General features: G+C 64.9%; 1 protein-coding gene across 1 annotated transcript; it reads left to right on the forward strand.

Moving 5' to 3' along the window:
• Positions 1-247: 247 nt before the first annotated feature.
• SLC12A9 (solute carrier family 12 member 9) lies at positions 248-12,005 on the forward strand. The gene is made up of 13 exons (XM_063339542.1): positions 248-539; positions 2,989-3,123; positions 3,297-3,434; positions 3,659-3,958; positions 4,229-4,336; positions 4,448-4,559; positions 4,670-4,827; positions 5,068-5,150; positions 5,487-5,611; positions 6,948-7,140; positions 7,312-7,486; positions 8,298-8,444; positions 8,877-12,005. Exons 1-13 carry the CDS (start codon positions 344-346, stop codon positions 9,725-9,727), a joined length of 2,721 nt encoding a protein of 906 aa, XP_063195612.1. The 5' UTR covers positions 248-343; the 3' UTR covers positions 9,728-12,005.
• The last annotated feature ends 2,500 nt before the right edge of the window (positions 12,006-14,505 follow it).

Genomic DNA, 14,505 nt, shown 5'->3' on the forward strand with positions numbered 1-14,505 from the left:
GCATTTGTGCTCGGGAGCCGCCGTAAGGGTGAGGTGAGGGCGGGGGGCTGTGGGCGGGGCCAGCAAAGGGGCGTGGCTTCCCGCCAGCCTGGGGCGGGGTCTATGCGGATAGGCGGGGCCTTCCCGAGGGGGGATGGGGCGTGGCCTATCCCTACGGCGGGCGGAGCCTATCCATACCGGGGCGTGGCCTACCCGGCGGGTCGGGGGCGTGGTCCGGCGGGAGGGGCGGTGCTGTGGGCGGGGCGCGGCGGGTCGGGCCCGGGTCGGCGGGCGGGGCCGGCGGGGGCCGGGGCCAGGGCCGGGAGCGTTTCGGGGCCGGCGGGGGCCGGGGCCGTGCCGGGCCATGGCGAGCTCGGAGCGGAGCGCGCTGCTCACCTACCGCCTGTGCGGCGGCTCCGGCGAGGAGGAGCGGGGCCGGGAGCGCCCCCGCGGCCGGGCCGCCGCCGCCGCCGTCGCCCCCCGCAAGCTGCCCACCTTCCTGGGCGTCGTGGTGCCCACCCTGCTCTCCATGTTCAGCGTCGTCCTCTTCCTGCGACTCGGTGAGTGCCGCCAGCCCCCGCCCCACCCCCTCCCGGCCGCCCCCCGGGGCCCCCCGAGGTTCACCATCCTTGCCTGGCACCCCCAGGCCGGGCCCGGTGTCCTCCCGGGGCCCGGTGTCCTCCCGAGGACCCCTGAGTCCGGAGCCCTCACATCTGGGAGCCCTCGTGTTCACCCCGAGCCCCCCCAGTCTAGAGCACCAGTGTCCTCCCTTTGCCCTCCCTGTGCTCCCCCCAGCCTCCCTGTCTGACTTCCCAGTGCTCCCCCAGAACTCCCCCAGTCTGGGTTCCCAGTGTCCTCCCAGTGCCCTCTCTCGAGCCTCCCTCTCTTGAGTCCCAGTGCTCCCCTCCAGTGCTCACCCCACTGCTCACCCCAGTGCCCCCAGTCAAGGGCCCCAGTGCCTTCTCCTGAGCCCCCCAGTCTGGAGTCGCAGTGCTCTCTCCATTCTCCTCCAGGCTGGGGTCCCAGTGCAGTGTGTCCCCTCCTGACCCCTCCGGTCTGATGCCTCAGGCTGCAGGGCTCCCACTGTACCCACCCGATGGGAACCCAGTTAGGAACCCCAGTGCCCCCACTAAGGGACCTCAGTCTGAAGTCCTAGTGTCCCAGAGGTAGGACCCCCTGTGCCTTCCCAGTGCCTTCCCTAAGCGGGATCCCAGTGCCCTCATGTCTCCCCATACCTCAGTGCCAGGACCCCACTGCTTCCCAGGCATCCCCCAGTGCCAGGCTCCAGCACCCCAGTACAACAGCCCAGTTCTCTCCCAGATCCCACATGGTGTCACAAGGGCAGGACCCTGGTGTCCCCCATCGGGCATCCAGCTGCCCCCCCATCTCTGCTGTTCAGAGGGCACAGACTGGGTCCCAGTCTGCTCCCAGTTTGGCTTATGGGTCTGTTACTGAGCAGCCTGGGAGAACTAGGGGGGCAGGCTGGGCACGGACTGGGGGAGAGAGGAGCCATCTGGGGGGCTCTGGTGGGGGGAGATGCCCCAACCCAGCCTGGGCCAGGCAGAGGCCTGGGCGTCTGCCCGGGTCCGGGAACAGGGAAGGCTTTTCCTCTTTCACTTTCCGCCCACGGAAAGCCCAGGGCGGGAGTTGGCTGAGTGCCCGGGGGGGGCCCCTGCAGGCCCTGGGGGGCCTTGAGCCCCTTCCTCTGCCTGAGGGGACCCCCCCGAGGTGTGGGCTGGGGGTACAGCTCTCTGCTGCCGTCACTCACGCCCTCCCCACCCCCCTGCTGGGGGTCCTCGTGCAGGCTCTGACCCCCCAGCCCCTACCCCACAGTGGGCACTGGGGGTACCCCTGCCTGCCCCGGTCCCCCCAGCCCGGGGGTGCGTCCCCCGGGGGCCGCGGGGCTGGAGGGGAAGTGCGGGGCGGAGGGGGAGGGGAGCTGCCGGGAAGAGGAACCGTCCCACCGTGGAGGGGCCGTGGCTCCCCCCCAGCAGTCCCCCACTGCCCCCATGCCTCAGTCACCCCCCAGATTTCCAAGGCGAGCAGCCCCTCGTCCTTACCCTCCCCCACTGCTTTCGGGCACCTCTTCCTTTCCTCCCCCCCTCCGGCCCCTGCTTTTGGCACTTGGGTACCCTCCAGCCCTCTGGGGATCGCAGGGGGTGCCCCCAAACGCAGCCTCTCGCCCCGAGGGCTCCTTGTGGTGCGCGTGCCCCTGCCGTGCCCCGGCATCTCCCTTGCCTCCCGGCGGGCATGGCTGCGGCCTGGCTTGTGGCTGAGATAGGGCATCTCCCTGTGGCCGCAGACGGCCCTGTCCTGCCCCTGCTGCCGCCGGCTGGGCTCGCCTTCCATCACCCCAGGCAGGGTGGCAGGGGGGCTCTGGGTGCCCTATCCCCGGGGTGGGGAGGCTCTGGGTGCCTTATCCCCGGGGTGGGGGGGCCGGGGAGCGGTCCCCCGGCCGGCAGGGACGCCCCAGGGCTGCTTCTGCTTCCTGCTTTTGCAGCAGGCAAGCGGGGAGGCAACGTGAACCCTACGAGGAGCCCATCAGCTCCTGGTGCCCGAGCTGGGGTTAAAGGCACCCCCTGCGCTCTGAGGGGGACAGCAGGGCATGAGGGTCCCGCCCCCCCGCCGTGCCCCGGGGCTGGGTGAGCAGCAGAGTCCCTGCCCTGTTTGCTTGCTTTTTGGGTGTTCCCCTCTGAGCTGCCCGTGCCCAGGGTGCCGTCGGGCCTGATCCTAGCATGGCAGGAGGATGGAGATGCCCTGAGGTGGGGGGCACTGGCTGGGCTGGCCCCAGGCGCTGCTGTGGGTGGGAGGTGGCAGCCCCTCGGGGTGGGGAGATCCCGACCCTGGCCGGGAAGGGGGTGGCATGTGTGTGGGGAGCTGTGGGCACAGGGATGGGAGCAGCTCGTGTGCCTTGGTCTGGGGGGGGGGTTGTCTGTTTCCTGGGGACCCTGTGGGAGGTGGTCCGTGCCCAGCTAATGGGCACGCCGGCCTCTCCCCCATCCTTGGCAGGGTTTGTGGTGGGCCATGCTGGGTTGTACCAAGCCCTGGCCATGTTTGCGGTGGCGTACTTCATCATCGGCATGACAGTGCTGTCTGTGTGTGCCATTGCTACCAACGGGGCGCTGGATGCCGGAGGAGCCTACTGTATCCTTTGCTGTGGGTGCTGCTGGGTCGGGACATGCAGGCCAAAATCAGGTGACAACCCAGCAGCCTCAGAGTGCCATGCTGGAGCTGTGGCCCTGCCTGGCCTGGGAGGGAGGAGAGGGGGCACCCAATGGTGCTTTGGGCTGCTGGCATCTTCCCTTGACTCGAACAAGATATGATCAGCCGTGCCCTGGGCCCGGAGTTTGGGGGCAGCATTGGGATCATGTTTTTCCTGGCCAACGTGTGTGGCAGTGCCCTCTACGTGCTGGGGCTGGTGGAGGCGGTGGTGGACAGCTTTGGGATCCCGCCTGGTGAGTAGTCCCGTGTGTGGTGGCAGGGGACAGTGGATGTCCCTTACCCTAATAGCCCTAGCACCCTGCCAGGCCTGCCAAACACCATGCCTGACAGCTGGCATGGCTTGCCCAGACCTCTGGCCAGTGAGTTGGTGCCCATCGTGCCTGGGACAATGCCGGTGGCTCTCAGCTCCTGGTTATGCCCCCTCTGAGCTCCACTGATACTGGTTGTCTCTGCCCAGGGCAAAAAGCGGGCACAGGTGTCCATGTCCTGCCTCAGAGCTACTGGTATGAGCTGCTCTACGGCACTGTGCTGCTGGCTCTCTGCCTCGTCGTGTGCCTTGTGGGTGCCTCCATCTACGCCAAGGCCACCTTCCTCATCTTCCTCATCGTCGCAGGCGTCCTGGGCACCATCCTCGTCAGCTTCTTTGCCACGCGGCCCCTTGGGGTGCCCATTCGCCTGCCCCACTTCAATGGCTCCGAGATCGAGAACGGCTCCTTCACTGGCTTCTCTCTTGCCACCCTGCGAGACAACCTGGGCGGTGAGGAGCTGCTCTCCCCACCCTGCCCACTGTACCCACTGTGGCACCCCTGCCTGGGGGAGGGGTGACACTGGCACCTCCACATCGTCAGGGGTTCACCAGAGGATGGGGAGAGCTTGACACAAAGCAGGTGCTGTGGGGTGGTTTCTCCCATGGTTTGGGTATGGGGACATCAAGGAGAAGGTGTATGGGGACGTCAAGGAGAAGGTATATGGTGGGGCTGTGCCACCCTGTACAGCCTGTCACAGCCTGTGCCCATGTGTTCTGCAGGTGGGTACGCGGTGGACTACACCACCGGGCAGATGATGAGCTTCAGCTCTGTTTTTGCGGTGATGTTCAACGGCTGCACCGGCATCATGGCAGGCTCCAACATGTCAGGTACGGGCATGGGGTGCTGGGCTGGGTGGCACTGGGAGCAGGAGCCTAAGCTGGAGGAGAGCAGGGGCTGCTGCGCCTGTGGGCGCTAATGCTGCCTGCTTCTGCCCACAGGGGACCTGAAGCGCCCAAGCTACTCCATCCCACGGGGCACCATCTCTGCTGTGCTCTTCACCTACCTCGTCTACAACCTGCTGGCTTTCCTCATGTGTGCCACCTGCAACAGGTACAGCTACCTGTCCCCTCGCCAGGGCCATTGGTGCCAGGGTATGCCCGGTGCCGGAGCATGCTTGCCTGAGCTGAGATGGGTGCCAGCGTGTGGGTGTCCCTTTCCAGGACCCTCCTGCAGAAAGACTACGGCTTCCTGCGTGACATCAGTATCTTCCCACCCCTGGTCACTGTGGGCATCTACGCTGCCACTCTCTCCGCGGCCATGAGCAACCTCATTGGGGCATCCCGCATCCTCTACGCCCTGGCCCGGGATGATCTCTTTGGTGAGTACCCAGCGCATGCTAGCACCTGCCAGAGCCGACCCAGCAGTTTGTCCCTGCCAGGGACCAGCCCTGGCACCTTCCTCATGTGGGGCGATGCTTTGTGTGTTGGCGTGTGCCCACTTGTGTCACCTGTGTGCCCTGGCATTTGCCCCCACCCCGGCACTCAGGGTGGGGACAGGACTCCTGGTTGGTGGCCGAGCCTGTTGGTGCCCAAGCCCAACCTCCCCGCTCTGCCCGCAGGCCGGGCACTGGCGCTGGCCAAGAAGACGTCTGCGAGCGGGAACCCCGTGATGGCAGTGATCCTCTCCTGGCTGGTGGTACAGGTGAGTTTGCCAGCGATGCTCCTTTCCCAGCCCTACCACTTGAAGGTGGCTTCGCACCTGGGCTGGGTGTCACGGAGCCTGGCACGTCCCCCTGCCCTTGGGTACCCTCCCTGCCCTGTGGGTCCTGCTGCAGCTGTGCCCTTCCCTCCGTGAGCCCATAAATGAAGGATAAATCACAGCAAGGGGCAGGGATCCATGCCCACGTGGCACTACCCTTACCTTTTCCCCACATGCTGCCACGGCGTGCCCCAAACTCATCAGGGATGTCTTGGGCCCATGTTGGGGGTGCCGTCCCAGGGGATGCATTCACCCTGTGCCCCCTCATGCTCTCTGCAGCTGGTGCTCTTCTCTGGGAAGCTCAACACCATTGCGGGGGTCGTGACCACCTTCTTCCTCCTGGTTTATGCCACCGTCAACCTGGCCTGCCTGGCACTGGAGTGGGCATCAGCCCCCAACTTCAGGTACCTGCTGGCACAGGGGAGGGAGGCTGTGCCGAGATGCTGGGCAGGCACCCGTCTGTCCATCTGTCCGTGTGTGGTTCTCCTGCCATCCCTGTGCCCGCTGCCAGAGATGTTGAGCACCCTTCTCCTGTGTGTTAAGGGGGGCAAAGACACCCCCATCCCTCGGGAGGGAGAAGGGGCCAGGTCCAAGCATGGCACTGGCTTGTCACAGTCCCCACACCCCGGTACCGCTTTGCTGAGTGGGTACAGATAAATCCAGCGGTGCTGGGTATCACCCGCCCCCTCCCCTTAGGCTTTCCGGAGGTAATTTATAGCCTCTGCCCACCCGGCATCCCCCAGGCAGCTTGCCAAGCGGTGATGGAGCCCACTTTCCATTAGCGCTAATTAAACTAATGGAGAAGGGGGAGGGAGGGGGGATCCTGGGTGGGGGGAGGAGAAGATCTTCCAGGAAGGAGGAGTGTGTGTGGCAGGCAGCCGCAGCCTGGGGCGGGGGGTACCCTGGCACAGGGCTGGCCTGGCAGGGCTGCCCAAATCTGGGGGGGGCACAGCAAGGTGACTGTGGGGAGCCTCACCTCCCTCCTAGTGATGCCTGCCACCCTCGATGCAGGGTGCTGTGCCTCCGAAGCAGGGAGAGTCCCCCAGGTGGGACAGAGGTGGTGCCCAAGCAGGGCGGGGTGGCACTGCCCGAGGGTCCCCTAGAGCACCCCATTCCCAAGGGAGAGATGGTGTCTGTGCCAGGCAGGGGCTTAGCCCGCCCCCCAGCTGCTCTCTTGGCCGGGCACGGATGGGCAGGATGGGTGCCTGGAGCAGTGGGAGGCTGCTGGGGTGGGTGGCAATGGTCCCCTCCCCCACCCCACATCTGGTGCTGCCCCTCCCCACACTGAGGTCCCCATCAAGCGCAGCGGAAAAGGATTTTAATTACCTTTCAGGAAAAACAACAATTAGAGAAAATAACAGCTTCTTGCCTCCCCGCCTCCGCCTCCCTGCACCAGGCTGAGTAGGCGCCGTGGCTGCTGGCACTGCCACGCGCTGCCTGTGACACTACTTGCCCCCCCCCCGGGCTGTGCCAGGGCAGCCACAGCCCCATAGCCATCACTACCCCTGTTTGCCAGGGGCTGGCAGCAAGGGGCTGCCCGGTGCCCTGGGAGGTACCATCTCCCCTCTCTGCCCTCTCCCGTAGGCATATGGGGTGCCCAACATGCCCTGGGCCGGCACAGCGGGGTTCGCTGGGAGTGGCTGGTTGGCACCTTGGCACAGCCTTCCTTATAGCTGTGCTTGCCCTACAGCTGGCATGAGGGCCACATGGTAGCGGGTGTCCCCCTTCTCCCTGCTCCAGGCCCACCTTCCGGTACTTCACCTGGCACACGTGCCTGCTGGGCATCGCGGGCTGCTGCGTCATGATGTTCCTCATCAGCCCTGTGTCGGCCTCAGCGAGCCTGGGCTTCCTCCTCCTCCTCCTCCTCGCTCTCCACTACCTCTCACCCAGTAGCACCTGGGGCTACATCAGCCAGGCCCTCATCTTCCACCAGGTGAGCGCTGTCCTCTGCTCTCCCCTCATGGGGTGGAGAGCTGGTGTCCCCAAGATGGTGTCCCTGTGGCAGCTCCATCCTGGGCAGCGTGTCCTTGGGGCTGTCATCCCCATTTATGGTTTTTGAAAGAAGGAGGGTTCCTCACCTGCTGCCCACCCTCCCTCCCTCCAGGTGCGGAAATACCTGCTGATGCTGGATGTGAGGAAGGACCACGTCAAGTTCTGGCGCCCGCAGATGCTGCTGATGGTGCAGAACCCACGGAGCAGTGCCCGCCTCATTGACTTTGTCAACGACCTCAAGAAGAGCGGACTCTATGTTCTGGGCCATGTTGAATTGCAGGACTTAGGTGAGGATCTGCACTGTCGCCAGTGCTGGTGGCCTCCACCCCTTGCTGCAGTGCTGGAGGGCTCCTGGAGTCCTTGAAGCGAGGGAATGTCAGCATTTTGGGTACACCTGTGGCACCTTGGGCTTGGCTTCTTATGGGGGACATAGGGGGGACACATGGGGGACATGGCTTGGGTCTGTCCCACGTCTCCTGTGCACACGTGCTTGCACATGAATACTTGAGCACACACATCCCTACATGTGCACATGGGGGTCCTGCACATGTCAGTGCTGGGGTGCACACATGGCACGCGCCACCCAGGCTCCTCTGGTCCCCCGTGCAGCACGGCCCTGTTGCACAGGTCAGTGCCTGCGCACACCCAGCACACGCGTGGGCACACACTCAGCACAGCCTTGCACACGCTGGTGCCTGAGTCCATCCTTACCTCATGCTTCCTGCTGTGTGTCCACGTGCTCAGGCATGTTTGCACCCTGGTGCTTGTTGGTTTGCACACGCGTGATCCCTGGCACATGCTGTGGCTGTCCCCATCCCCTCCCTAGCGGATTCCTGGGCTTTGCTCCCCCCCCTCGCCGTTGCCGTGGTGACTAATGGCCTGAAATTGGGGAGGGGGGATGGAGCTGCCTGGGTATTTTTCATATACTTATGTATAATTTCATATCTCTGGCTGGAAGCACCTGCTTCCACGCTCCTTGTCTCGTGGGTGATGGGATGGGTATGGGGGTTGGCACTGTTTTTGCAGGGGGGCTGCTGCGAGTACACCAGAGCGAGCCCCCAATATGGGGTACCTGACCCTCTGATGCTCCTCCTCCAGACACGCTGCCCTCGGACCCGCTGCAGCCCCAGCAGGACTCGTGGCTGAGCTTGGTGGACAAGCTGAACGTCAAGGCCTTCGTCAGCCTCACCCTCGCGCCCTCGGTGCGGCATGGTGTCCGGCAGCTCCTCTTCACCTCTGGCCTTGGTGAGTGGCGCCCGGACTGGGCATGGGTGGGGGTCCACCCTGCTGCCTCTGCAGGGTGCCAAGGGGTTTGGAGGCACCTGGATGGACAATGCCAAAGCTGAGGTGGGGCTTGGAGGCATCTGGGGTGAGCAGTGCTGAAGCCAAGTTGGGGCTTGGAGGCATCTGTATCGGCAATGTTGAGAAGCTTGAAGACACCTGGATGGGCAATCCCAAGGGGCTTGGAAGCACCCGGTGGGGGCAGTGCCAAAGCCAAGTTGGAGCTTGGAGAGGTGTTGGGTGGGCAAGACCAAGTTGGGTCTTGGAGGGATCCATGTGCATCATGCTGAGGGGTCTGGAATCACCAGGGTGAGCAATGCCAAAGTGAAGCTGGGCTTCGTTGGCACCTGCAGTGCCAACATCTGCTCATCCGGGTTGGTGCGGTCTCTCTGGCAGGTGGGATGCGCCCCAACACCCTGGTGCTGGGCTTCTACGACGACGCAGCACCGCAGGACGGTCTAGCCCGGCACCCTGCCTTCAGCAGCACCCGTGAGGAGGTCCCCCTGGGCTTCCCCGCTCTACGAGCGCCCGCCGCCCCCAAACTGCTGTCAGCCCGGGAGTATGTGGGCATAGTGGCTGATGCCCTGAAGATGCTTCGCAATGTCCTGCTGGCCCGGCAGCTGGAGAGCCTGGATAAGGCCTGGGAGCTGCGGCGGGCCGCCAGCCCCCCGCCCACCATCCACGTCTGGCCCGTCAACCTTCTGCGGCCCGACAGCGCCCGCTACGCCGACACCTGCAGCCTCTTCCTGCTGCAGATGGCCTGCGTCCTCAACATGGCGCGGGCCTGGCGCCGGGCCCGCCTGCGCCTCTTCCTCTGCGTGGAGGCGGGCACCATGCCCCATGCCCAGGAGGAGAAGCTGCGCCAGCTCCTCAAGGACTTGCGCATCCAGGCCCAGATCCAGCTGGTGCCCTGGGACGCCGTCACCCGCCTGCACTGGCAAACCCACCAGGGACCCCCGGGGGGGCCGGCACCCGCCGGGGAGGCAGCGGAGGAGGAGGAGGAGGAAGAGGCGGTGAACTTCCCAGCCAATGCCACCCAAGTGTCGGATGAGTACGTCTGTGCCGCCAACAAACTCGTCCTGGAGCAGAGCCCCGCGCCGGCTGTGCGTTTCCTCTATCTGCCGCGGCCGCCGGCCGACACCAGCCTCTACCCGCTCTACCTGCACCAGCTGGAGCTTCTCACCCGCGGGCTGGGCCCCACCGTGCTGGTGCACGGGGTGAGTGCCGTCACCAGCACCCAGCTCTAGGTCACTCCTCCATGTCACCGCCCGGCTCCCTGCACCCTCCGTTGCCCAGTGCCTTTAGCAGCCTGAGCCTGGGGATGGCCCCAGCCCTGGTGGCCCCAGCCCGGTGGTCAGGGAGGGGTCGGTGCCCCACGCTGGGAGGTGGGTGCAAGAGGGGGGTGTTTTTTCTGGGGGGTGGGTGTCTCTTGCACAGGCTTAGAGCTGCCCTGGCAGGACCCGGGCACAGCCCTGGCACCGGCTGGGCAGCACGGTGCATTCACGGTGCCTTTTCTTTGGGGGGGGGGTGGGGGATAGCAGGGTCCCAGTGGGGGACCAAGCCCTAGTTGGCTACTGGGAGAGCCCTAGTTGGCTACTAGGAGTCCCTTTGTTGCACCCCTCCTGTGCTACCCCCAGCCCGCAGCCCCCAGCCTCTCCTCCGCTGGCTCCTCCGGGCACCCAGCCAGCAGCGGGGATTGATTAAAGGCAGCCTCGACCTTGATGCCCCGGCTCCCCGCCATCCTCCCTGCCTTTCATTAGGAAAAATTAAATGGGAAGGGGTGGGGGAGGGGAGGCTGGATGCCTGGGTTCCCTGCATGAGGCTGGGGATGGGGGGAGCTGGCCCTAATGGCTGCAGGGTATGGCACCCCAGACCTTCCTCGGCACCCCCGGTGCTGCTGGGTGGGGACACCCATGTGCTTTAACCTGTAGGCCCCCCTCCCCCGGTGGTCTGACTCCCTGGTCCTGCCAGGGAGGGGGGAAATGATACTGCCGGGGGGGGGGTGGGGGTGGCCTTGACCAGACACCTGGGTCCCCTGGCTTTGCTCTGGGGCCTGTCTCGTGGGGCATTGCCACCTCCCCACACCCATCGTGACCTGCATGGGGGAGATGGCATTTCCCCCTTCCCTCCCCCCTCATTGATTAGGGGAGGGCAGGAAATTGGCTGGGTGCTGGGTGATAAATCCATTGGGTGCCTGGCAGGTGGGCAGCATGCCCAGGCGCTGCCTGATGGATTGCTTCCTATTAGCCCCGGTGCAGAGGTGGGGGGCTGCTCCGGGCCAGGCTGGGCTCTGGTGTGGGGGGACAAGTGTGGCACTGCCGCCTGTGCCTGTTCTCGCCAAGCCTGGCAATGCCAGCTGGCAGCTCTGCTTGGCCGGAGGGCTGTGGGGGGTGGGGGGAAAATGGAGAGGGGGGCCTTGCTCCCCACCTTTTGCAGCAGGTCATGTCCAAATTTGTGCCTAAATTCCCACCCAGTGTGGGGGGCAGGGGGCTGGGGCTGGCTTTGCTCCCCGCCGCGGGAGGTGGGTGCCCTGGGTTGGGCACTGTGTGGCCCACGGGGTTTATTTACAAACAGGCGGGAGCTGGCACAGGGCAGCAGGGCACCAGCGGGACCCGGCGGCCTATAATGTTAATTATCACCACGTAATTAAAAGCCCATAAAAAGCCTCACACTTCATTAAATTAAAGCTTCCCCGCACCGTGCCGATGGGCTCCGGCAGAGTTAACCTTGGCCGTGCCAGGCACCAGCTCCATGGCAGCTGGGGACCCGTGGCCAGGGGTGTACGGGACCCGCAAGCGGGGGTGTACAGCCTGCCATGGCGCTGGGGTGGGGGTGCAACACTGCACAGGCACCCCCCAACACTATTCATCACCCCTGGGCCACATGTGACTGGGAGCACACCTGGCTGCAGGCACAGTGTGGCACGTGCAGAGATGCTGTCCCAGTCAGAGATGCCCCTGGGGCATCACCTGGACCCACGTGCCCATGCCACTCCTGCAGACACGCCGTCACACGCAGTGGGACGCGGGCAGGGGGTTCTGTCACGGGCATACAGGTGCACACCGAGATGTGCCCATGGAGCATGCACCGCCGCTGCAAAGGCAGCATTGCACACCGTCACGGCAGCTCTGGCATGCCGGCTCCGGCGCACAACGCCCACACCACACACACCTACACAAACAACATTTCTTCCGCGCTCCTGACATACAGCCCCACACCCTGCAGCTTCTCCGAGCTCCTGCCCATCGCTGCCAGTGCCTGAGAGGTGATGGGCTGGGGGGAGAGCACCCATCTGTGCCTCCCCCCTCCGTGCCTCAGTTTCCCCAAGGGCAGTGCTGTGCTGAGGGGGAGGAAAGGGGTGCATGGGGGGCCTCCAAACCCTCCTGGGGGCTTTGTGCCCTGGGTTAGGGATGCTGCACTGAAGCCTAGGGGGACATAAAGTGGGGGACACCCGCCCCCAGCACAGAAGGAGGGGCATGATGCACCGGTGCAGGGAGTGTGTATGTGTTATGGGGGCGTATGCATGGACTAGGAGTCTGTGTGTGTGTGCAGGAGGTGGGGGGGGGCCTGTGTTGCGGGGGGTGTATACGTGCACAAGGTGGGGGGGTGCGTGCATACACACAGGGAGTATCTGTATGTGCACGTGCATTGGGGTGTATATACACCCCTCTATGTGGTACGCTGAAGTGCACACAGGTCTCAAGGGGGGTGTGGGGGGGTGAGCCAGGGGAGCACACACCCGTGCACATGGGGTGTGCAAGGTGGCACATGCATGTGCCCAGCACCCCCGGGCACAGCCGCCGAGCGGGGCTGTGGGCAGGAGCCAGCCAGGGGGCTGCGGGGGGCAGGCGGTGGCGGGTGCCCGTGCCCCGGCCCCGCGGGGGTGGGCAGCCAACGGGGCCTCGGCTATTTCTTGGAAATTTCGCAGCATTCATTTCAGTGCAAATAAAAGCTGTCATTGCCGGAGAAATGATACTGATCGGGGTCTGAAAAGACAGCAAATTACCCGCCTGAAAATGCACCGCTGGAAAAAAATGCATATTAAACACACAAAAAGGCACTTTGCCATCAGCCGCGCTTCCCCCGCCGCTCCAGAATAACCACACTTTACATAATTCTCCCTCTCCACCTCCGAATTAATTTCGCAGACAGAGGCAGAGGCAACCCTCTGACAATAGCGGAGGGGAGACGCAGCGGCGGCGGGGGGGGGTGGTGGAATGGGGCCAGGGGGCTGCTGGGGAGGCGACTGGCTCCAGGTTGGGGGCATGGTGGGTAACGGGGTGCTTAGTGTTGGAGGGGGACCAGGGGGCTTGTGGGGACTGAGGGGTTTGGGAGGGTTGGGTCCATGGGTGAGGGTTGTGGATGGGTGGATGTGCTTCTGTCCTCCCTCCCTGGGTGCTGGGGATGGGATCTCTTGGGGTGGGGTTTGTGGGGTGATGCCCACCCCGGCAGGAACGTCTTGGGCCAAGTGTTTCCTATGAGGGCCAATCCCTCACCCTCCGCTACCACCAGGGTGAGCCCACCATATGCCCACCCCAGAGCCTGGCACCCTCCCTGGAGGCAGGCAGGCCCTGGTGGGGGGCACATACCCGGCGTGGCGGGGACCCCCTTGTGCCCCCCTGCCCTGCTCTGCCACCCGCAGTGCCAGGCATGTGGGTGCACCCAAAGGGCACTGCGAGGCCATGCTCTCCACCTAGATTGACATCCCCAAACTCGCACCCCACTAACAAACCCCCCAGGAATGTGCCCCACTGGGCATGAGGGCACCGTACCCAGCACCCCAGCACTGCTTGATGGGGGCAGTGGATGCAGTTGGGGGGGGGGGGTCCAGCAGCGATGGCAGGAGGGTTTGGTGCTGGATGCTTGGCACTGAGGTGCTGGCGGAGGGGAGGGCGGGCAGGCGGCGGAGGTTGGCACCGCGCTGCTTTGCATTTTCAATGACAGACCCATGCCGGGTGCTCGGGAGAGTGGAAAAATCTTATTTGTCACCTGCTGGCGTTGCACGGAGGCTCCCGCGCCGCGGCTAATCTCGGGGAAAATGAGGATGCCGGCGGGGTGGCCCGCGGGACGGGCAGGGTGGAGTGGGGCTGTCGAGGTGGGTGCTGCCCCGGGCCCTGCTCTGGGTCAGAGCCATGGGCCGCAGGACGGGCAGGACCCGGGGGTCACACGGATCTGGTGATACCAGGGTGTATTGGCACCGTGGCACAGATCCTGCCTGCTGGGTGTACGTGGGTTGGGCAGTGTTTGTGGGCATCCCAGAGTAAGTGCCCTGTGCTCCCAGCCCTGTCTGTAAAGCCACAACCTCTGTTCCTTCCATCCCAGCGCCAGGAGCAGCTGCTTGCCTCGCAGTCCCAGCTCCACAGGTTGTCACTGCCCGCACACCTTCTCGGGGCACTCGGTGGAGATTTCTTGGGGGGAGTCAGCACTTGGAAGGGGGTACAGGCACTGTCTGACCCCCCCCTGTATCTACACACAGGTGCCCATCCTGCACCTGCCGTACCCCAGCTTCTCGAGATGCCAGCTCCTGCGGGACGCCGCAGTGCTCTGCGGCCGGCTCAGATTTATCCATTATTTTATATGCACACGCCTTTAATTTTTACAGTCCTGTTGGAGCAATACCCAGGGCTGTTAATAACGCCAGCCCCCCGCCTCCTGTGTGCATCCATCATGCTCCCACCAAGGTGCCAGGCTTGGGGCCGGGGAAGTGCAGGCATGAGGAGGCTGGTGTGGTGGCACCTGGCCCTGTGGCCCCCTGCTCTAGCCAGCCCGTGCCTCTCTCCCCCCCCCCGCCTCCTCCTGCTGAGCAGCAGGGCTGGGCACCCTGTGCTCACCCACAAAGCAGCCCGGGTCCGGGTGCCCTTGCACCCTGCTGGGGTTGGTGGTGCCTGGCTGATCAGGGTGCCCAAGCCAGGGGCGTCTCTCTGGTGGGAGTCATGGAGCCCCTCTGCCCTGGTGTGTGTACCCCGGGAAGGCTTGGCTGCAACACCTGAGCATGTGTGTGAACGTGCCAGGGTACCTGGGCCCG

The sequence above is a fragment of the Chroicocephalus ridibundus genome, chromosome 6 (genome assembly GCF_963924245.1).
Source record: "Chroicocephalus ridibundus chromosome 6, bChrRid1.1, whole genome shotgun sequence".
NCBI lineage: Eukaryota > Metazoa > Chordata > Aves > Charadriiformes > Laridae > Chroicocephalus > Chroicocephalus ridibundus.

Bases quoted from the DNA above. Each gene is read 5' to 3' on its own strand.
- SLC12A9 (XM_063339542.1), top strand. From the start codon at position 344: ATGGCGAGCTCGGAGCGGAGCGCGCTGCTCACCTACCGCCTGTGCGGC. The intron at 3,959-4,228 runs GTGAGGAGCTGC...TGTGTTCTGCAG, and splicing joins CCTGCGAGACAACCTGGGCG to GTGGGTACGCGGTGGACTAC. The intron at 5,151-5,486 runs GTGAGTTTGCCA...TGCTCTCTGCAG, and splicing joins TCTCCTGGCTGGTGGTACAG to CTGGTGCTCTTCTCTGGGAA.